Here is a 23412-nt window from a genome sequence, read left to right on the forward strand (position 1 = left end):
ACATTCTTTAAGTGTGCCCAAGGCCTTGGATGTGCAAAGTGAATCCCCCCCACCCCGCTTTTTTGTTTCGAAATGGCAGACTCCCAGTACCATATTACAAACAAACATTTGAGACTCCCCTCAATTTCAAAAGAGTTTTGCCACATCCACAGTACCTGAATCTTTATAGCTAGGCCTTCGTTTGTTTCTTTTAATGAAATTTTCAGTTTATCTCACTTTCTCTTCAGTATATTAATGGTACATATATTAAAGCATTGATGATATGCAAATGTATTTAAATATAATCACTCAAAAGTTTGATGATTAATAGACTAAAAAGAATTTAATTAGATGGCAGCCCTAACTGTGAACTCAATTTTTTAGCGCACAATAAGAGCAGAAGAACTTCAATTGAAGAGTCTCATCAGGTAGATTCCAAGGCAGCCTTACTCACAGTGAGTAAAAAGTAATACTGATACTTCCGCTGTGTTTCTCCTGAGTTATTAAAGGGCAGAAATCAGAAGCTGTAAGAATACTGTACATCACAGATTTCAATAATTCAGTGCAGACTGTGGCCTGCTCTGAGGGTGATCTTCAAACTGGCAAATATTTCTCTTCTTGAAATGCCTTCAAAAATGCTGGGCATATTTGTCCTCTGCAGCTCTTATCTGAATACGAGAAGGAATGCAGATCAGAGCAAGAGAGTATTGTAGTAGGTTTTCAAGGAGAAAAACACAGCCTGCTGCATGGCATCTGTTGGTACCTTCACTTCATCATTTTGAGTAGTAACGGAATGTTGACACTACCACCACATGGACAAATCATCCATGCTGCACTTCAGGCAGTTGGGCCATCATCCATCGCCCACCTGCCTGAACTGGAGACAATCAGGAGACAATTCAAGTAGACAGTCTACACCATTGAAGGAGCTCTGGGTGAGACAAGAATCAGTCAGGTTACATCTGAAGTTGTTACATAGATGCACCCCTATCTCTTTATCCAGCCACTTTGGGTGAGCAAGTTGGATGATTTCTTTTTGACCAATGAAGCAATGCTGGAAAGGCTTCTGGAAGGCTATAAGACCCATTGATATTTAAATCCTTGACGGAGTCCTGTAGAGGTCTTACAAAAGTTTGACACATTGCTGCTGTGCTATGTACTGCATAAATCCATAACTGTTTTTCCTTGCAGGATTGGTTACAGGGTCGACCTTCATACAGCAATCAAATGTAAGTAAAGTCTCTGTCGGTAGAGAAACTGCCCATGTTTCTTCAAACCCTGCTTTTTACTATGCCTTTAGCTACCATAACAGTGACTGTATGATTGTTCTAGTAACACATATAAACTGCGGGCACAAAATTGTGAGGGCACTCCATTCTTTAGATTTTATAACATCACTCCAGGTTTTGTAACATCACCCTAGAATTTACCTGCACTGTACATATTTGCTGATGTTGCCCTCTGGGCTCTTCCAGGACCCTCTAGGATCTTTGCTGAGGGCACATGGGATAATTGGCTTCTGCATTCTGAAACCTACACAGGGTTATTCTAGGCGGCACAATGGAAAAACAGCAAAATAGGCATGTAGGAAAATGCAACAATTTTTTAGAGAAAGTATGAACCAGTGAAAATGACTGCTACGCATGCTTATTATTTATTGTAATTAGTACGGTTTATCTTAAAAGGCCAGACAAGATAGAAATGCTTAAACGTAGGAGGCAAACGACTCAAACCTAACTTAGGAGCACATTCATAAGAAATGCTCTGTCATTTTCCTGTGAAAACATACAGGAATGGTAATTCTGCTTAGTTTGCTTCATTGAAACTAAACTGCTTGTATATAGTATTTGAAAAAGGTGTCTTCAGCAGCTCGTATTACAAGCAGAGGAAAGTGCCTAGAACGATGAGATAGTTGTACTTTTTGTATTTTACTATTCTCTAACAGTAGAATCTTGGTCTCTTACAGGTCTTCTGAGGAAGATGCACTGAATGGTAAGCTGTTGGTAAAATAGTACCTTATTGATAGCTTCTGTGTTACCATGAATTTAACATACTATGTGACACTGTCTTGGTTGCAAATGATAGTATTAATGGACATTTTGGTATGCATTTTAGTACCTGTAATCCTTCTTATGTTTGCGATATTTAGATGCCAAACCAAACCAAATTCATTAGATGCAAGCCAAACCAAATTCATTCCATTTTGTTGGTTCTTGTGTTCTCCTCCAATGTTTTTGAGCATTGCATTAGCAGATCTGCATTAGCAGATCTTTCTCTCATCTAAAATATATTTTTATGGGGAGAAAAATTATTCATTTATGGAACCACCAGCTAATGTTTTATTCAACTTGGAAGGTAGAATACTGTTTCATTCCTCAACATTATCCTGTTTTTAAGGTAGAATGCATTTTTATAGATTTAATTATGAGGCTTCTGTAATAATAACAATAACAATAATAATAATAATAATGTTCTGATTTTTTTAAGGTATTGCTTCTCCTTTTAAGCCCATCATGGATACCACCTACTACTATTCGGGTTAGTATCCTAAAGCTATGCAGCATAACGAAAAGTTCAAGCATTGTCTTCTGCAATACATTTTTACATTTCTTTGTCTTTTTCTACAGCTGTCGAAAGAAATAACTTGATGAGGTTGTCACAGAGCATACCTTTCACTCCAGTGCCTCCGAGAGGTAAGATTATTTATTTTGTTCTATTTAAAATAGCTCTATACCACCCATCATCATATCAAATTCCGAGGTGGTGTACAACAATGTAGATTATACAACACAATGACTGTGTTCACACAACACGATAACCCTCATTCAGGGATTCAGTATGGGCTGAGTGTAGGTTGTTGTCAAACATGGGTTATTGTGTTGTCTGAACCCATCCATGCTAACAAACTATGGTTCACAAGCTAACAACAAGCCATGGGTTTTCTTCATGAATCCAGCCAATAAGACCCCAACATCAGACAACTATAATAAAAGACAGCAAATAAAAATTATGAGGCAGACTTTAAAAGTTATGCAAATTAAGATGTATGGGAAAATAAAAAACTTCTTAATTGGGCACCAAAAGGATTGTAAAATTGGTGTCAGGGCATTTCAAAGCTAGGGAGACACCACTGGGAAAGGCCTCTTCTTTGTGAATACATAGTACATTTCTGAAAAGGAAGGCACTTGGAAAGTTTACTGTGGCCTCTGGAATGATTTTCAGATGTCAGAAAGATATTTCCTTGATTGTGAATCTTAAACAAGATTTCTTTTTCACATCATCTAAAAATATGCCACAGGCAATCAGAGAAGTACTGGGAATAGACCAGGGAAACTTACACTCAAGCTTACTTTTGTATAAGTCTTTTACAAGCAGTTTACTTGCTTGTGCCTGATGGTCATGAAACATCCCAATGAAAATAAACTTTAGAAGTAGCTGCATGAATTTTGAGAAAAGCCCAATTTAATAAAACATGCAGTGTTAACAATATGTAGGCTAGAGCATAGCATTTTTGACAGGTTTGTCTTGGGCATGCGCACACATATATGTGTGTTGGGGAGCCGGGAGTATTTCTTTGTTTTCCTTCCAAGGTAGCAGAGCTGAGCTGCCCATTGATATGTCAAACTACTCTTCGTCTTCGACAAGGGGGGGTCTGGGGAAATTATAGCCTTTCCAAATTGCCTCATCACTTGCTTACTGTAATGCCTGTGTGGAAGGCATCAGACAAGCATGAGGGTAACTCCATCTGCCATCGCAATAAGTACCTAAAGGCTTGGGCCAGTGATTTTGCTTCTAGAGAAGGAAGGTCGCCTCTAGATCCTGACCTCTCAATATGGAGAGAGCCCCCACATTCATTGTGCAGATGAAATTCTGGTGAACGTTGAAGCAGAAGTTTATAGACTGCTAAAAAGAAAATGGAAATCCCCAAGCCAACACTCAATTGTATCAAATATTTAATAATCTAACCCAAGAGAATTGATTATTTACAGTTTATTGCTGGGGCAAAAGGTCAGTTTTCATTGGTCAGTCAGAAAAGATGTTCACCAATATAAGTGGTTATTAAATCTTAATAACTGCATTTACATGTTTGTGCTGTGACATTACAGGTGAACCAGTCACTGTGTATCGTCTTGAAGAAAGCTCTCCAAACATCTTGAACAACAGCATGTCTTCCTGGTCTCAGTTGGGTCTTTGTGCCAAAATTGAATTCTTAAGCAAGGAGGAGATGGGGGGAGGCTTGCGGCGAGCCCTCAAGGTGGCCTGCACCTGGTCAGAGTACGACATCCTGAAATCAGGCCACCTTTATATCATCAAATCCTTTCTCCCAGAAGTTGTCAATACTTGGTCAAGCATTTATAAAGAAGAGACAGTATTACATCTCTGTTTAAGAGTAAGTTGCATTATTACTAATAAGGGGGGATGTATCAATATTGCATATTTCTTCTTATTAAATATAATGTGTGTGCGTGTGTTCTCTAAACCAGAGTTGTGCAGAAGATAGATCAGGATCTACTGGTAGATCTCTGTGTGATTTGCAGTACATGAGCAAGGGTCTCCTGACAACAACAAAGCAGCTTTTACTCCCTTCTAAATCACGTTGTTAGAATCCCTAATCTATAGTAACTCAGATGTAGATTTGTACTTGTGTATGCAGGCCATCCCAGTGTCTTGGTAAATGATTGACTCCATCCCCTGAGCCAATGTATTACATCTGGCAAACTCCCCCCCCCCCCAAGTTAGCATTTTGTAACAGGCTCCTGTGTTACTCAATTGTTACTCAAGATACTCAATTGTTACCCCACAATTGAGTATCTTGTATATGTCTAGATTAGTATGTCTGGTAAGTATGGAATGTTAGAACTGAGTGGGTGTGGTTTATGATGCAATGGGTGTGTATATAAGGTGTGTATATAAGGAGTATATAAGGAGAGTGTTGGTAGTTTGTGTGGTGTGGGAGTGGGAGTGCGTGTGAGGAGAGTAAGAAGAGTTTGGATTATAGGGATTTAGGATTGGTGTGAAGAGAGTGAGGTGGTTGGTGTGTGGAGAGTTTTGATCAGGCAGGATTGAAAGTATTATATTTTGATTTAAAGCTTTTTAAATAACAATAAACTTATTATTATTTTGTTAGCTACCAAATACCATATGTCAGCTTGGCATTATTTACCTGCCTTATAGTTATTAAACACCCCCACCAGAGTATTTTGAGAGATCCTATATTAAACCTGTTTCCCTCATAGCTAGGGGAAAGGTTTTATTTAACCTTCCTTCAGGTTTTCAGGTGGTGGTGCTTGGCCTGAGAAGGGTTTATGCGGCGGGCCTAGTGTAAGGGTCTGTTACATCGCAGTCACCTCTGAGTTCTAAATCCCACGAATCCCCAAGGTCTGCTCATGTTTCCTCTAGAGCAGCGGCTCTCAACCTGTGGGTCGGGACCCCTTTGGGGGTCGAATGACCCTTTCACGGGGTCGCCTAAGACCATCGGAAAACACATATTTCTGATGGTCTTAGGAAATTGTATTGACTGAACTATGTCATGTATCATCTTTTGTATTATTAAAGCTATTGTTATGTATTATTTTCATTAGCAAACCATCCCATGACAATGGATCGTGTAGAGAAGAACAAAAATAATTTTATGGTTGGGGGTCACCACAACATGAGGAACTGTATTAAAGGGTCACGGCATTAGGAAGGTTGAGAACCACTGCTCTAGGCAATGGTTTGAGTACCAGAAACCTATTTTGCCAAGCAGACTGACCACCTTGCAGATCCCACCTATTAGTAGCAGCTTCCTAGTTCTGAAAAGCAGTCAGTAGACTATGGAATCACCTATAGATTTATACATTCCATACATGTCACATACAACTTCTTTAAAAGAATGGTGTAACATTGAAGAGTAGTCCCTATTTCTTACGACTTGAAAACATTTTTCTTTGTCTTACAAGTAAAGCTCTGAGCAAACTTTATATGATACTTTGGATTAAACTTTGTGAGGGGGGCCCTCTCTTCTCATTCTTTGTAAAACACTATGTACATGGCTGGTCTGTAACCGATACTAATATAGTTACTGGCACTCTTCTTTTTATCAGATGCCTATCTTTACCACAAAGACTTTTGTTCCCCCCCCCCATAGGAAATTCAGCAGCAGAGGGCTGCACAGAAGCTCACTTTTGCTTTCAATCAGATGAAGCCCAAATCTATTCCATATTCTCCAAGGTACGTATAGTGATGTATGGATTTTGTAAATTCCATTCTATCTTCAGGGATTGTCAGGTGCCTTTCATTCCGTCATCTGGTCGTTGGTGGAATCAGAGATTTTCTGATTCCCTGAAATTGTGCAGTGTGCAGATCCACCCTAAAATCCCTCCAAAATATGCATTTTCAGGCTGTAGCCTAAGGGGGGGCGGGAATGCACATTTTGTATTTTATGTCTTTTTCTATGACTAAATTTGCTAAAATTTTGGAAAGCAAAAAAATGGAATCTGTGGGGCTGGGGAAAAGCTGGTCTGCTGCAGAGATCTGAACTCATTTGATTACGTTGTGGATTTCTCCAGGTATTTATTTATTTATTTTTTTGTCATACTTATACCCCGCTCCTCAGCCAAAAAAGGCTCTCGGAGCGGCTTACACTTAGGAAAAAAGACAGTCCCTGCCCTCAGGCTTACAATCTAATAAAGACATGACACACAAGGAAAAGGAGTCAAGGAGGGAGGGAGGGAGGAGAGAGAGAGAGAGAGAGAGAGAGAGTCCAGCAGGAGCAGGCCCCGATGTTACTTCTGCCTGCTCCTGTCCCCTCGGTCCTTCTTCTTCCCCACAGGACCAAGATGGCAGTTTGCCCTGTGGGGGGGGGGGGAAGAGTCCAGCAGGAGCAGGCCCCGATGTTACTTCTGCCTGCTCCTGTCCCTCCTCACTCGTCAGGTACCTGGGGATTTTGGAGAGATTCCACAGGAGAATCAAACATCTTCCCAATGCAGAGACAGCAATGCTGAGCCAGGACAATGGTTCATCCAAGCTCAGTATTGTACATACTCGAATACTTCAACAGTCCTCTTCTGTCAGCCAGTCTCTCTCTCACACCCTGCTTCACGAGATTTGCTTCTCAGTGCTGCTTTCCCATGTGGCTAACATGCCTATGAACATACTGAAACTACATGGGCGGGGTGTCAATTATGTGGGGTATACTAGTGGCTGTAAATGGAAGCAGTTCTCACGAGGCTGGAAGTTTGTGGAAAGGGACCCCTAGCATCCACTCATACCAGTACTCAGCTCTTTGCAGGCAATTATTGAGACACTCGAACGAATGGTCGCCCAAAGTTGTGATATTCTATAGAATAAATTATGCAAATAAGAAAATATACAGTTTTACTCCATTTGCATGATTTATACAAGTTACAGAATTAAGGGATTTTTTCCGGTACCTTGATGCAGAATTTGGATTAACTAGATACAGAATTCAGTTTTTCTTTAGTGCAGAGTACACACAGAATACATCATGGCATTGATCCATATATAGCTGCCATCTGATGTGTATATTTTGTGTGTGTATCACACACACACACAAATAAATCCCATGTAGGCATCTCAGAAAATACTCTTTTAAAATATGGCAAACCATTAGAATGCCAGACAGTTTTGCACAGGGCTACTGCACAAGTTTTGTGGAATTTTGTATTTGTTCTCAAAGTTGTCGTAGTCAAGAACGAAATGGTTTGCAAATTGGCAAAAAAAAAAAAACTCATGAACTAGATAACTAGAGAGAGATAATTACAAAGGTTAGATTGAACTAGCGTTTTTTAAAGTTTCCAAAGGAATGACCCCAGATAAACCCAAAACACGCTCTCTCTCACATACGCTCACTTGTGCTCAATGGGGCCTGGTGAATCCATTCTGGATTTCAGTCAGAACCAATCAGAATTCTAGAGGAGCTGTCCAAGCTGTGAATTCACTGCCTCACTGACATCAGAGCCACCAGCCTTCACTGCTTGTGCTATCCACAAGAATATGGAGTTATTGGGGACCAAGGAAAAATCACAGCGGGTTCATTTTGCATTCATTGGGATGTGATGAACCAATGTGCTGCAGTCGCTAGAGTGATGGGCTATGACTGGGAAGACTTTACTCTGCTGTGAAGCTCACTGGATGACCTTGGGCTAACCCCTTTGTACCCCACCATCATCTCCTTTGAAGAACAGCAGGATAAAACACATAATAAATAAACATGAATAACTGTCTATGCTTATTTGACCCTTAAAAAAAATCTGAAATAACAGCATAAAGGAGTTTGCCTATGTGCTGTTGCAAAAGTTTTTAATGTATCAATTTGCTCATACCTTAAATCATTTTGATGTGTTTCCTCATAAGGTTCTTGGAAGTATTCCTCTTATATTGCCATTCAGCTGGGCAATGGTTTGCAGTTGAGGAATGCATGACTGGAGAGTTCAGAAAGTACAATAACAACAATGGAGATGAAATAATTCCAACCAACATGTTAGAGGAGGTCATGTTAGCCTTCAGCCACTGGACCTATGAATATACGCGAGGAGAATTGTTGGTCCTTGATCTACAAGGTAAATGGAGGGTCTGACGAGTAAAGATGTGATATATAGGTGTGTGTGTGTATACTGTATTAACGTTGAGTGCAAAAAAAGTCATAACATTGCACTTGAAGGCTAAAAATTGCACAATCTTCAACAAATGTCATTAAGTTGAGTTCTCATTATATGAAGTGCTACAGTACAGCATTCTAACATCTTCCATTATGAGTTTATTCCACTTATTCCTGTGTATTAAAAGAAAATAAATAGTATCCCCCAAATTTGCATACAGAATATCTAGTACAGAAAATGCCTGAGACCGTGGCATGTTGGTTATGAATATTCCAGTACTTGGGGAGGGAGGGCGTGAAGAGTGGTCCATGGCATGTAGAGCACCTACTTTACATGCAGAAGGTCCCAGGTTCAAGTAGTCTGGAAAAAATCCTACTTGAAACCCTGGAGAGGGGCTGCCAGTCAGTGTCGACAATACCGGACTAGATGGCCCAGTGGTTTGACTCAGTATAAAACAGCTTCTTATGTTCCTAGTGATGTGTTCATAATCCTTTTCAGATCCAGTGGCCGAAATGCACATTTCCCAGGTGTGAGTGAACTATCACGGAATCATTATGAGCATGTATTCAGTTCCATACTCTCTGTCCACCACAGAGTGTGGAAGAAAAATGGCCTAACTCAACATTTTTCTCTTGTCTTAAGAAAATCTTTTTCTCTCTAGACTAAAATATATCATTCTGCAACAGGGTGTAAAGGCGGCTTAAATGACATGTATTTTTTCACTACCCTTTTAATGCTAGATTTACTTGGTTTGAAAAGGGGAAGGTCTAGCTTCATGTATCTGTTGCTGGCCATTCATTCTGGAGCTTTCCTAGTTTATAACTTTCTCTGTTTCTTGTAAAGGTGTTGGAGAAAATTTGACAGATCCCTCTGTGATAAAATCTGAAGAAAAAAGGTAATCAAACAAATAAATAAAATAAAGTTCCTTTGTCATATGATGGAGGAAGAAGGGAGACATATGTAGTGGGCATAGAGGTTTGCCCTTCAGTTTTTGCCCTGTCCATGAAATTATTTATTTGTTGTTTCAACCGTCATGGTCATATCAACTTTACAAATGCATAGATAAGCACACAAAAACTTTACAATACAAAGAAGTAAAATACAAAAAGATACTAAAAAGGTTTTCATTAAAAGGTGCCCACAAATATGTAAAAGTTAGTTTTAATACAAAGAATTAAAATTAATTCTTTTAATACAAAGAATTAAGAATTAAGAATTTACATTAAGAATTAAGAATTTTGTGAACCGCCCAGAGAGCTCCGGCTATTGGGCGGCATAGAAATGTAATTAATAAAATAAATAAAAATAAAATAAATAATACATTAATCAGAGGACAGATCTGTGATCAGATCTTTAGATGCCCTAATTTTAAAGCAGTGGTGAACCTGCAGCAGTGAACTTAGTGGGAACCATCAGTGTGGGACTTTGGGAGAGTCCTCCCTTGTAACCTGATATAAAGGCCTGGTTCAGACAACATGCTAAAACATGCTGCTTAACCACAAAATGGTTAAGGGAATGCATTGACCTTAATGCATTCCATTAACCATTTTGTGGTTAAGCAGCTTGGTTTAGTGTGTTGCTTGAACCAGGCCAATGCCTCATTCCTTTCCTGTTGGTAACATGAAAATAGACAGAAGCTTCCCCATAGCTTGTGGGATGACAAGACCACGCAAGGAATTTTGCATGTTTGACTGCAGGAGTTTTAACGTGTGCCTTATTTTAAAGGTCAAACGATATGGTATTTGGTCCTGCAAACCTAGGAGAAGATGCCATCAAAAACTTCAGAGCTAAGCACCACTGCAACTCATGCTGCAGGAAACTGAAGCTTCCAGGTAAACAGCGGTCCCCATTTGAAGGACAGAATGTCTTTTTTTGTACCTTCCGCTTGTGATGAAATAAACTTTTGGGGGGCTTCGGAATACATCCTCTTTGTATAAAATAACATTTTCTCTCTCAGCTGCTTTTACTATTACTTTTTATGTCTTGAAAGTTTTGTAATTTAGTACTATGGATCCCTGTTGGGTTGCTTGGGTCATGGTGTAGCTCTGGTGCTTGAGAGAACCTGACCAAGTTGCTCCTGAAACCTCATGAGATGACTCTTCACGCACATCTTTTCAGTGCTCCAGAGTTCCTGAACTAAAGATCTGTAACAAGTTGGGCAGAAAAAGTTCTTTTTGGCCCTAAATATATTGTCGCAAGGAGGATAACATAATCCCCTTGCTGGCCCTTTATGGAACGCATAGGGAAAATCCCCTCAAACCCTGTGAACTAAAAACAAGTATGTAGCTTTCAGAGAGCAATCCTCTGGTCCCAGGGACACGTCTTCTGCACAAAATGAGTAACAAAAACACAAAGAGTTTCTCCCGTAGCACTATATTATATTATTGTTAAGAGGGATTGCCTTAGCTGACTTCTTACGTGTATTTTCCCCATCTTTTAAGAATTTGGGGTGTCTTAAAACTCTCTAGACCCATGTCCGACTCTATGGATAAATCTGGCCCTGCCTCAGTCAGGGACAAGACAGCCTGCTGAAGCTTGCCAGCAAAACCCCATTGTCTCAATTCAGACTCCTTGCCTCCACCCTGAGCTCAAGCGCCCCCCACCTCCATTCCCAGTAAGGCCTGTTAGAAAAGCTTAGTGTTGCTGTGCTGAGAAGAGCCCAGTGTGCTGCCCTTTGGGTACCCACACGATCCCTGCTTTTCCCCCCACTTTTTTTTTTCTTTTAACTTAGAGAGCTTCAGTTTGAATCCAAAGCTGTCATGCTGTGAAATTTATGTCATCCATCCATCCTCCCTCCCTCCCCCATTTTGGTGGTGGTTGGGTTTTTTGTTTTTGTTTGTAGATTTGAAGAGAAATGACTACACGCCCGATAAAATCCTGCTGCCTCAAGATGATTCTCCAGAACTGACCATCCAGCCTGGGAGCTGCACCAAAGAATCAGACCCAGCCAGTTCCAGTCAAGTGATGCTGTAGCGAGACACGCGGTGCTTCTCTGGCTGTAACCAAACGTTCGCAAAAGGTCACAGGGTTCTCCTGCCCTTCTTTTCCCTGCGCTGTAATCGGATAGAGGGCTTCAGCGAAACAAAAAAGGCTACGTGAATAAGGACCGACGTGTTTTGATGGCTCTGGTACAGTCAACCGGCCCGTTCTAGAGGGGCCTAGCAAAATAGGGAAATCACCTGTGGAGTTGCGGCTGGCGGCTGGCGGCTGTTCTTTTTGCGTGTTTTTTTTAAAAAAGATTGAATGAAATTAAGTATTTATGAAATAGCTTTTAAAAGAGGCATTTTAGCGGAAGGAAAACCTTACATTTTACCTTGGTCCACGGAGGGGATTCCCCCAACCCTCCACCTTCATTCTATAGTGCAATATGCCCTTGACCAAATGACATTTTTGGTTTTGATGGTTTAAGGCAGATTGTTTTTGGGCTTTTTGGCAGCTGGTTTCTGTCATCTGGCTAGAGAAATGGGAGAGCCCTCCCACCCACCCCACCCACGCCTTCCACGCACAGATACTGAAGGATTCTTTGACCCTTCTCAGGGCGTCTTAGATATGCTTTCTCCACTCAGTGCCATGTATGTTTTATGTGGCCCAGTGGGATGAGGCTTCTCCTAAGGATCTGTCCATTTTCAGTGCCAGCAAGCTGAGCCCCAGGGAACAGGGACTACTGTTTCCAAACAAGAAGTGATGGTTTGTCTCCTGCATCAGGATTCATCCTCAGAAGTGTGGAGCCAGTTCTCGTGGGATGGATTGTGCGTAATGAAATCCCCCGCCTTTTTTTAAAAAAGCGATACATTTCAGTTTTATCAAGTCACTGTCAAATAGTAGTAAAGCCACCCGAGAAGATTGGGAGGGAGGGAGGAGGGTTTCTAATCACATTTATATAATGGAACAAAACAGCATAGAAGCTGGTCTCAGATAAGTTGCCTTGTACAATGAACAGGTATTAGGGAAGTGCTATTTCTTGTTACGTAGTGGCTGCTTCAGAAGCGTTGCCTTCCAAAGATCGCCTAAAACCAGTATATGAATGCTGAATGTACACGTGAACATTTTAGGGTCCCTTCTGATGTTACCGCTGCCCTGCGGCACCTGCGTCATGGCGCCTTCCCGGCTGTTCAGGTGACAACCGAAGCCCCAGGCCATGTGATGCGAGTCCTCGTTGGGTCTCCTTGCTGTGCCACTGTTGCCACCATTTCCGGCAGGAGCAATGGTGGCGCAGGAAGGAGCGGCGGAGTGGGGGCGCCTCTCATGTGACCGGCTCCTTCTAATGCCCCTTGTGGTGCTGTAAGTAGCTGTGCTGCTGTTGTGGTTTCCACACCACCCAAATCAACTTCACAAGGGGCCCCTCAGTTGTATTTAATATTGTGTGACAACACCTTTAATGTTATGTTATATATGGAACTTATTTAAAAGAAAAGAAAATAGGGTTGGATTTACATTATGTAATGTACGGGAGATTGCAATGCAACTTTATGCCAATAAAATGTAATTTACCTGTCCCAAATTTGTTGAATATTCAACAAGAAGAACCTGTTGTCCAACTGAAGTCTCATGCTGCAACTTTTTTTTTGTTACATAGGTACTAATTGTAATTTTTAATTGAAAGGCATCATAAACGCCCAGTAATTATTATTTTTTAATTCTGTAGTGTATCTTATAGATACAGACATTAAGGCACGAACACAATAGCTGTTTAAATGGTGGTTTATGTCGCTGGGGGAGGAAAGGTATAGTGCATTAAAGATATAAAACTGTATACATTTTGTATATCAATAAATCTTTAAACAATCCCAAATAAATTTATTCTTGTTTAGACTGTTGAGCTCCTTCCTTATTTGCTTTGATCTGTTCTAAGGATAGATGGAGGGGACAAATAAGGATTACTTTGCTTCTGTTGACTTGAGATGCTTGGTCTTAACAGTGGCCCACTCATAAGGGCTTCCATGCCAATTCCGGCCAGATGTTTTCTGAATTGGCTGCAGATTTCAGTACACAATGTCTTATGTAGAATGTAGGAGGGCATTGCTGGCCTATGATAACCTATATCACATTGGACGGTGGGCAGGTAAATGAACCCATTATTAGGTTCTATAATAGTGTTGCCTGTGTAGTTCTGGGGACAAAGTGCCATCTGGCATTGTTGCTGCGTCTGGTCCCTGCAACAGCACTTAAATCCCAAGTAAGTATGTATAAAACTGCAGTTCCAGTACCAACCACTTTGGTTTAATTAAATAGAACTATTAGCACAAAATTATGGCAAGCAAATTAAACAGATTTCACTAGTTCCATATTCCTAAGAGATGCGTTTCAGTTTTATTTATTTTTCTTGATTTTGATTGCTGTTTTTCTTTTGAAGATAACTTTTTATTCCATCTTAAGACCAACAGTAACATTCAGAACTTACTGTCATTGCTGTATTGATTTTCAAAGATGTCATCAAATGAATCTGTTTCCACTTGAAGGCCAAAATGGTGGGTCTCTTCCACTTAAATGCTTCCATTTCTTCCTTCTACTCATTGATTTATGAAATGTATTACCCAATTATTATAAAAGAATCCCAAAGTGGGATTGTTTATCTACCAACACCTGGCAGTTTTTAACTGCTTCTATGAACTAATAAAGAGGAAACATCAACATCTAGGCATCAGTCACACTGATCTTGGGTAGAACAAATAATACCCAAAGGACTGCTTGATCTGCAAAGATATTATCTATTAAAGTTTTTTGTATCGTGGAGAGAATGAAGTTCCATGGATGTTTAATTCTTACTGCCTTTAAAGTTGCCAGCTTTTTAACCTTCTCTTGCACCTTAACAGCAGCTTGATTTGCGGACGTTGGCAGATGCTAATGCTGATCACTGCCCAAGTACCCTTTGTAGGAGACAAGCCATTCTTGGAAAGCAACTGACTGGAATCTTCTCCAAAGATGTTATGGTTCTAGAACTGCTTGGCCTTGTATCTTGTTAGAATAAACCCAATGCCGCCCATCACCTAGCAACAAGGTAGAGTGCATTTATGATGCCAGACGAATTCATGTTGCAACACCATCAAGAAGTGCAAAGGGAACAAGCTTGCCTATTTTGGGTCCTCTGAGTACAAGTAAGATGAAACAACGTGATTGCACAAGAACGCAGGGAAAGCAAGTATCAAAATGAGGAGGACGTGGTGGTAAACCAGCTTCCCCGCGAACTCCAGTTAGAGCACTACTTTGTTTCCTTGCAAGCCAGCAGATGGCTTCCAGGTCAACAAAGACGCCTGATGACTTCAACATATACTATCTTCTGTGAGTTCCTGTTTTAAATTAATTACTATCTAATCATTAGATTCTAGTGGGTATAAGGTGAGGGATGTGGAAAGATGGCTGCATCTTGTTTGGTTCTTTGGAGAACTGGGTGTTGTGGAATCGGCAGATGAGAAGAAGGTAAACCTATTTGACCTATTTTTGAATACGGCATTTTGCTCAGACATAAATCTGTACTAACAGAGATGGAAAGACTCTGAAATTGACCTTTGTAGAGGAGGTCTGTTTCCTTCTAGGTGATGTAGGCACTTCTTACTAGAATCCATTCACTTTGATGCGGCTGATGAGATCTGAAGAATTCTTGAGAGCCCTCAAGTAGTTTTTATTGGGGTGGCTGGTGCTCCTGCCGAGACCCTAGTCCGTTCTGTGGTGCCATTCCTCAACCTGGTGTCCTCCAAGTGTTCTGGACTTAAACTCCCATCAGCCCCAGCTAACAATGGTCACAAATGCAGGAAGTTGTTATCCAAAACATCTGGAGCGCACCAGGTTGGGGAAGGCTGAGCTATGGAACTGCCTTGAACACAAGTGGCAGAAAACTCAGAGGGAAGAGCTCATCTTTGAGCTGATTCTGTGGCAGTGATGGTGCTGAAGAAGCAAATACGTCCGTGCAACGCCTTCCAGAGGGACTTACCTGGATGATTTGTAGCCTCCTCCGGCCTGGCTAATGGGAACATATGGAGGACCTATCTGTGTCCCACCGTGAATTGATCGCTAAGGTTTTTGAAGGTAATGTCTCCAGTTGTATCAATTAAAGTGTCGAAGACATCATCTGGGGTTCTATTCTTATGGCTTGAAAGACATGGACAAGTTGCTTGGTCGGGTGCAGGTTACTGTAATTTCCTTATTGCAACCTTCATGCATGTTATCAGCAAGCCTGAAAACATGCATGTCTTGGTTTGTAAGCGGTGTGCCACCATGTGTATTTTGCACTTGGCTATTTGTATGAAGCACTTCAATGAAGTGTTCTTACATGATAAGACTACCAGCTGCCAAAGGCTGACAAAAGCCAGAGTTAAATCTCATTGAAATCAGCCCAGGGCAATTGCAACTAATTTGTCCCATTGCTTTCAGTAGGACTTAAGCATTACTTTTTCCAAATTGGGGCTCCCGCATGAGCTAAGTGTGGGGCATTAGCTGGCACATTCTCAGAGGCTAGAGTGGTTCGGGGAAAAGGCTTTGTTAAAGATTTTTATCAGGTTGAGCAGCTTTACGTACGCCTGACACCAACGAACATCTTCATTTAACTTCTGCAGGCAAGATCCGTATATCAGAATTCTTCTGTGTTGTCATATTAATTCAATTTTCACTTGAATGCAGCAAGGGCGTCCTTCCCTTGGAGACTTCGGAGCAGCCTATGGATGAATCCAGAGATGAGACAAATCCACAGTACCAAGGACTAACTGGCTTGCGAAACCTAGGCAACACCTGTTACATGAATGCCGTGATACAGTGCCTTTGCAGTGTATCCCCGCTGGTGGAATATTTCCTCTCTGGAAAGTATACAGCATCACTAGACAAGTAGGTGAATTGTCTTGCTCTGCAAGAATGCACTTTTACTTTTTTGGCCAACAATACTCCTCTTCGTGAAAGGAATGCCATTTCATGGAGACTTTGAGCCAATTCACTTTTCTTTCTTTTTTTACTACTAAGATGTTGTAATGACACATTTAAAATATAGAATGTGAACATGTGGGGACAGAAACTTGGGTTAGGAAACACTTGTATCATACACGCTACCCAGTTAGGAGCCAGGGCTAGCTATGACTCTGTGGTGAATGTGCTTTCATTGGCAAACCCAGGTTTGATACTGCATGTGTGAGAGGGCACACAAATTGGACAGACCACTAGTTGCAAGGGCATTTGTCCACTGAAAATCCAACTTTCTTTTAACTTGCTGTTTTTCACATTTGAGTGGATTCATTGTGGCTCCTAAGCTGTTCATTAAAGGGGAGGCAACCAAGAGAAGTGGGCCTATTTTCCTTCCTAGATAGACATTTTGTGCAGGCAGCTGATAGTAATGGGCTGGCAGACTGAGGAAGCAGGTGGTAGTGGGCTACTACCATTCTTGGCCAAAATCCAACATAAGCCCTACTAAAGTAGACCCATTGAAATGAATGGGATTTCCCGCCATATTTTGGCCTTTAAGGTTAGAAGATGCAGAGGGAATGAAGTTGAAGAACAAGGTCAGATGCCTATCTTGCCACCTGGACCAAATATTATTATTATTATTATTATTTATTTATATAGCACCATCAATGTACATGGTGCTGTACAGAGTAAAACAGTAAATAGCAAGACTCTGCCACATAGGCTTACAATCTAATAAAATCATAGTAAAACAATAAGGAGGGGAAGAGAATGCAAACAGGCACAGGGTAGGTAAGCAGGCACAGGGTAGGGTAAAACTAACAGTATATGAAGGAACATGTCCAGAATCATCATCTTCAAAAGTATTTATTATTGTTCACAATATATAAAGAAAAAAGACTGCACCGCCAAAATAAAAAGACAACGCAGAGACGAATAGACTCCCTCTCTAGCCCAGACAGGGTAGTGCAGTGATGGGCAGGTGTGCTTGACTTCTTGACTTAAGAATGATTGCTACATGGAGCAACTTCAGACTTGATGCAGTGCAAGAACAGGATGGGCGAGTTCAGCTAAGCTGTTCTGAGCCACCTTACACTGGGGTCAGTGGGACAGGACCCTTTGCAGCACACTTAAACTAGTCAGTTTGGAGTATTTGCATGTTCAAAATCAACCTGTATCCCCTCTTTTGATCTCTAAGGGAGAATGGGGAGATTGCAACAGCTTTCGCTTATTTGATGAGTGACATGTGGCTTGGGGACTTTGACTGTGTATCGCCAGAGGTGTTTAGATTGGTCATTGGTGAGCGATACCCTGCTTTCATCAAGAAGACCCAGCAGGATGCTCAGGAGTTTCTGATTTATGTCTTGAATGAACTGCACGAAGCCCTCAAGAAGGTGAGGATTTATCTTTATAACTATCTACTCTAGCCTGCCTTTCAATTGGCATTGATTTTTTTTATTATTTGTAACTTTTGGTTTACATGGCTTGTACTGTACTTTCTTTAGGACTGGGTCACACATGTTTGTGTCTGGGCTACATGCCTATCATTACTTCCAATACTGAGTTGCTTCAGATATTCAGCTGTGAGACACTGTATACTGATTAATCAAGTGATGTGCAAGTTTGACTGGATATCTATTGGTTCTACTGTTATGAGTTACAGGATTCATTCACATGTCCTGAACAAGGTGTCTTGGGCTTGTGCACTTCTTTCCCACTCATACAACACAGTTCCTATTTTCATTTCCTGATTTTCAGCAAGCCATAGTTTGCTATTTCATCTGAACTGGGCAAACTATGCCTGCAAACCAGGCTTATAAAATCACATTCAATCTTTGGCTTACAATTCTAGTGTATGGGCATAACAATCCATTGTTTTTGCCCAGTGCAGATGAAATAGTAAATTGGGCTCACCAAGAACCGGGAAGAAAAAGGTAGAAATTCCGGCACATGAGAGGAGAAAGGAGCATACAAGTCAGAGACTCTTCAGGGCTCAATCATGTAATGTCAAGTCATGATTTGGTATTACATCTCATAATACCAGGGAGAGAAAAAACAATACAGAAATCTGTACTCAACAGCCATGTCTTCTTCAGGCTGAACACCCAATTCCATTTCTTGACATTGCTTCCTGGAGACTTGGCAGTGGGTTTTTTAATGAATGCGGAGGATATTTTGTTCCACCTTCGTTACAAAACGTCACATTTGGGGCTGTGAAAGACCAAATCACCTCGCTAGAGAATCAGTTACTGTCCATGAAATCAGTGTTAACACATTGATGGAGAATCTGAATGTTTTTAATATCAAAATTTCGCAGTGGCTGATTGAGGATGAATTCAAAACAGAGTTATAATTCAGATTTGATACCGCAGCAAATAAAGGGATGCCATTGTTACCTGTAATGTGGCACTTTTCTTTCTTTGCAGACAAGTAGGAGAAGTCGTCAAGGGACCTCATCGAGTGCTTGGGAATCTAGGGGTTGTGTCAGCGAATTGTCTATTATCACTCGGCTTTTTGAGGGACATCTCAGTTACGACATCATGTGCCTGGAATGTCAAACCACCACTTACAAAAATGAGATCTTCACAGTGTTGTCTCTACCCATCCCTTACGAAACTGAATGCTCACTAGAGGTATTGGCTTCTCGCTGCTCTCTGTTTGGTTCTACTTTTGTCAGTTGCGCTGTAGTAATTGTTACTGCAATCAGTGTGTGTGTGTGTGTGTGTGCTGGTGGGTTTTGCAAATCTATTTATTTATTTATAACATTTTTATACCGCCCAATAGCTGAAGCTCTCTGGGCGTTTCACAAAAAATGAACCCTCATTCGAGCTAAAGCCCCTTTGAATTTCAGCTAGGCTCATATATATGCTCAGTCCACTCCCAAGTTATCTCTGCCTTTGAGAAACTGCTGTGGGCACCACCACAAAATGGCTGCGGCGAAGGGCTTGGCTAGTCAAAAGGCGGGGGAGAAAAAAGCGAGGCTAGGAGTGCAGAGAAAGAGCAAGGTTAGGAGCTAGGAAGAGAGCGAGAGAGAAGGCCTCGAGGGGCTGGGATGAGAGAGAAATACTGAAGAGGTGAGGAGGGAGAGAAATAGCAAGGCTAGAGGCTGGGGATGGAGAGACAGAGAGAGCAAACGGGAAAGGTTTACATGCATGGAAGGAGATTGGTCGGGGACAGGAAGCAATCCTTTCTCTTTGTGCTTGCTGAACTACTGATCAGCAGCAGAGTCAGGAACGTGAACCTGACGCCCTAAGAGTCACAATAGCTTTGCAGGTGGCCTTCAACCCTGATGGCAAGTAGAAGACTTCTCCACTGCAAGGTGAGGAGATGAAGTTGAGTGATGGGCCGTAGTATTCAGTTAAATGGCTGTGCGCCTAAATAAGGAAATCCTTTGGGCGCCTCCCCTTTTTAACAACTGTAGTGCACTGTGTCCTGTAGACAGCTAGACAACTATGTCAACCCCTCTTAACTAACCATGCCCACCTCTCTTTTCAAAACTCCCTTGGCCTCCAGGAATGTCTTGAATGCTTCTTTCAACAAGACATGCTGACTTGGAATAACCAGATTAACTGCTCCTGTTGTGGAACAAAGACAGACACTGCAGTGAAAGCCAGCATAGCCAAGGCACCAAAGATGGTTATCTTCCACCTAAAGAGGTACAGACCTTCCAGGTTGTTACTTACAACAGGGGTGGGCAATTTGTGGCCCTCCAGAAGTTTTGGCCTACAATTCCCATGATCCTTCACTATTGGATATGCCTGCTAGGGCTGATGGGAGTTGTAGGCCAAAATATCTGCAAGTTCCCATGTTGTCCACTCTTGATTTACAAGATCTTATGAGCTCTATGGGAGGAGATGGAAGCAGCAGCAGCTGCCAAAAGAAACTGTTGTTTAAGGTATGGGGAATTACTTCCAAAATTAATTAGATAAACTCTTTGTGTTTTCTGTCTCAATGCAAAGATCCCATCACCAAGCAGTAACTTTGTTCTGTTTTAATTTTTGTATCTCTCAGTGTATTAATTATGTTCACCCCTTTGGACTCTATTTCAGATATAGAGTGGTGTACAAATTTTATAAATAAATCAATAAAATTTGACCAGGCCTATCTATGTGCCCCCACCTATCTTTTGATAGACTTCCAAGTCTTCCACTGTATTTTGTTCTAAGGGTGCTTTGACAGCAAGGCAAAGCCAGCAGGTTCACACAAGAAGCCATCTATTCTTCACTCTCCTAGAGAACACGCTACCTAGTTTTGCAAGTAGAGTCGACACATACTACCTTTTTTTGCAAATAACGATGAAATATATCCAGTTGACACTAGTTTTATTAAAAAGCTCATCACTGCTCTGGCATGTTTTTTGTACTTCTCAACATGGCAAAAATAACCCCAAAATGTATTTGTAGTAAACCATTGATAAAGATCTTAATTTATTTTCAGGTTTGACTGTCAGGGCAGCTACAAAAAGAAACTGAAAACCGACATCTACTATCCACTAAATAAGCTGGATTTATCCCCTTATATATATCCGCTCTTTCGGAAAAATCCAAAATATAACTTATTCGCTGTGGTGGTAAGTGTCATTGAAAACGATTCGAGTGTTAATCTTCTAGAATAGCCTGCCACACAACCTGGTACCCTTCAGATGGGCTGCACAACTTTCAGCATCTCCCTGCCAGCATGGATCCAACTGGGAAAGGGGGGGGGGACATTTTAAAAAATGGGCTTTTGTGTTTAGGGTTCTCAGCTTTAATTATTTTATGTTTTTATTTCATTTTAGTTTTTGATGCATCACCTTGGTGAGTTTCAGAAAGGCAGTATAGGGATATCTAAAATGAATGTTTGGAGTCCTCCACGGGATTTGGAATCCTGCACAATCGGGTGTCTTGATTCTGCGGAGGACTGTAAACACGTCCAGCTGAATACATTACTGCTCCTCTTCAGACCTTCCCCATCAAACAAGGGAGATCAGTGGTAGAAAGAGTGGTCCCAGCCTGCCCTCCACACTTACTTTCTGAATGCCTGAAGAGGACTTTCTTCTCAGGTTTACTGTGAGGATAAAAATCGCAAGGGGGACCGGGGGGTGGAGGGGACTATGTATCCTACCCATAACTCCTTCAAGGGAAGGTTGGGATAAAAATGGAATGAATGACTAAATAACTAGTGCTTTCTCTTAGCGAGCTTTAATGTGTTGCTCCTGTTGTTGCAGAACCATTTTGGAGACCTGGATGGTGGCCACTACACTGCATTCTGCAGACACACACTCACACAAAGCTGGTACAACTTTGACGACTCTCAGATCACTGAGATTCCAGAGTCTTCTGTACAAACATCTGCAGCCTATCTTCTGTTTTACAGCAATCAAGTTTTCTCTGTGCCCGTAAAAAACCAAAATGGCTAGGAAACATTGAGAACCATTAAGTAGGAAACAGTGATACCACTGGCAACCATTCAGTGACCCGGCTAAGCTTTGGTTCAACATTTAAGAGCAGCTGCATTTCTTTCAGTGTGTATTTGGACTGTACTTAGCGAATTAGAAACTGATCTCTGCACAACTTCTTTCTTCAGTGAAAAGTTGGGTGTTGATTATCAACACATTTCCAGCAAACTTTCACAGAATGTAGCACAGCCCTAGATAAATAAATTCTTTCAGGGCTTTCGGAGTTGGAGTGGTTTTTATTGTTACAGAATTGAAGATTTAGTCAATCTTTATTTCTACTAATTTATTTTTAATGTGGGTTACAGACTGCTGCATATGGGGTGGGGGAAGCTATAGGTTAGGGAAGATTTGGAGGGTACCAGAGTGTGTATATAATGAATGCATGGTTACCTCCTCCCAAACCAGGTTATCTGACTGGCTTTTGGAGGCTGGATGTTGTTTTTACCTTTGCAGTAGCAATACCATGCTTAGGTTGCATATTGGGCAAGTTTCAGGTTCTGGGATGAACTGGCTTTTCAGCTCAAGTGGCCCCAAAATTGGCAAGGGGAAGTTCCAAAAGAGCAACCAAAGGTCAGAAGAGGCAGGGGTGTAGTCAAAACCAGGAAGGAGCTGAATTCAAGAGCAGCAATTGAAGAGAGGGAGCTTTGAAGTAGGCAATGTCCTTCTGCAAGAGACGGAGATGCAACATCTGAGGCTTGGGCTCCGCAGAGCCAAAGTGCCCATTGACTGGCCATTTAAATGAATGGCTGACTCAGGCAGGCTGGATGGCCCTCAAAGTCACAGAGCTTACTCTGCATGATTTGCTGTGGAAACGAAACACTGGCCTGGCTCAGACAGACAACACGCTAAACCATGCTGCTTAACCACAAAATGGTTAAGGGATTCCCTTAACCATTTTGTGGTTAAGCAGCATGGTTTAGCGTGTTGTCTGAACCAGGCCAATAACAGTACAGGAGGTAAGGCACTTGTGCCTGTGTATTAGGAGCCCTAGTTTGAGAAGTCCAAAGTAGCTGTAACAGATGTTTGGGAACCACATCCAGAAGAGAAAAACAGCGTGTGGATGCCACAGGTGCCTTATTCTTGTTTGGACCAGCTACAGCTCCACAGAGGAATAGCTAGAGACAGTGACTTGCTTCATCATCCCAAGCTGTACGAGGTGTAAGGGTTAGGTGTAACGACACTTGCCTGCTTTATACTATGCTCTTTGGAATAAATTAGTTTGCATTCTCTTCCCCTCCTTATCGCTTTACTATGATTTTAATAGAATGTAAGCCTATGCGGCAGGGTCTTGCTATTTACTGTTTTACTCTGTACAGCACCATGTACATAGATGGTGCTATATAAATAAATAATAATAATAATAATAATAATAATAATAATAATAATAATAATAATAACAACAACAACAACAACAACAACAACAAATAAATCGGGGATCTGAATTTGCTCTCTTTAACTCCTCCCTTCTCCCCACTAAAATAATCCCAAGAGCTGAAGTTACCAGAGTCC

The 23412-nt window shown here is 41.3% G+C and overlaps 2 protein-coding genes across 3 annotated transcripts in view; both read left to right on the forward strand.

Moving 5' to 3' along the window:
- TRPM7 (transient receptor potential cation channel subfamily M member 7) overlaps positions 1-13399 on the forward strand; it is an 81382-nt gene extending 67983 nt beyond the window's left edge. Inside the window, exons 30-40 of one of the 2 annotated variants that reach the window (XM_063142481.1) lie at positions 364-434; positions 1171-1208; positions 1946-1971; positions 2467-2517; positions 2607-2672; positions 4086-4369; positions 6110-6192; positions 8338-8543; positions 9426-9477; positions 10308-10414; positions 11425-13399. In XM_063142481.1, coding sequence (XP_062998551.1) covers positions 364-434; positions 1171-1208; positions 1946-1971; positions 2467-2517; positions 2607-2672; positions 4086-4369; positions 6110-6192; positions 8338-8543; positions 9426-9477; positions 10308-10414; positions 11425-11555 — 1115 coding nt within the window. In that variant the 3' untranslated portion in view covers positions 11556-13399. Of the gene's footprint in view, positions 1-363; positions 435-1170; positions 1209-1945; positions 1972-2466; positions 2518-2606; positions 2673-4085; positions 4370-6109; positions 6193-8337; positions 8544-9425; positions 9478-10303; positions 10415-11424 lie in introns of both variants that reach the window. The other variant, XM_063142482.1, reaches the window with a different exon arrangement.
- A 1041-nt stretch (positions 13400-14440) lies between these two features.
- Positions 14441-22340, forward strand: USP50 (ubiquitin specific peptidase 50). The gene is made up of 7 exons (XM_063142369.1): positions 14441-14861; positions 16197-16397; positions 17665-17860; positions 18893-19099; positions 19980-20122; positions 20904-21036; positions 21673-22340. Exons 1-7 carry the CDS (start codon positions 14809-14811, stop codon positions 21862-21864), a joined length of 1125 nt encoding a protein of 374 aa, XP_062998439.1. The 5' UTR covers positions 14441-14808; the 3' UTR covers positions 21865-22340.
- Positions 22341-23412: the final 1072 nt, after the last annotated feature.

Source organism: Elgaria multicarinata, chromosome 16 (assembly GCF_023053635.1).
Source record: "Elgaria multicarinata webbii isolate HBS135686 ecotype San Diego chromosome 16, rElgMul1.1.pri, whole genome shotgun sequence".
Taxonomy (NCBI): domain Eukaryota; kingdom Metazoa; phylum Chordata; class Lepidosauria; order Squamata; family Anguidae; genus Elgaria; species Elgaria multicarinata.

Coding starts and splice junctions, on each gene's coding strand:
- USP50 (XM_063142369.1), top strand. CDS start 14,809: ATGGCTTCCAGGTCAACAAAGACGCCTGATGACTTCAACATATACTAT. Junction 17,861..18,892: donor TGCACGAAGCCCTCAAGAAG/GTGAGGATTTAT, acceptor CTTTCTTTGCAG/ACAAGTAGGAGAAGTCGTCA. Junction 19,100..19,979: donor AAACTGAATGCTCACTAGAG/GTATTGGCTTCT, acceptor CTTGGCCTCCAG/GAATGTCTTGAATGCTTCTT.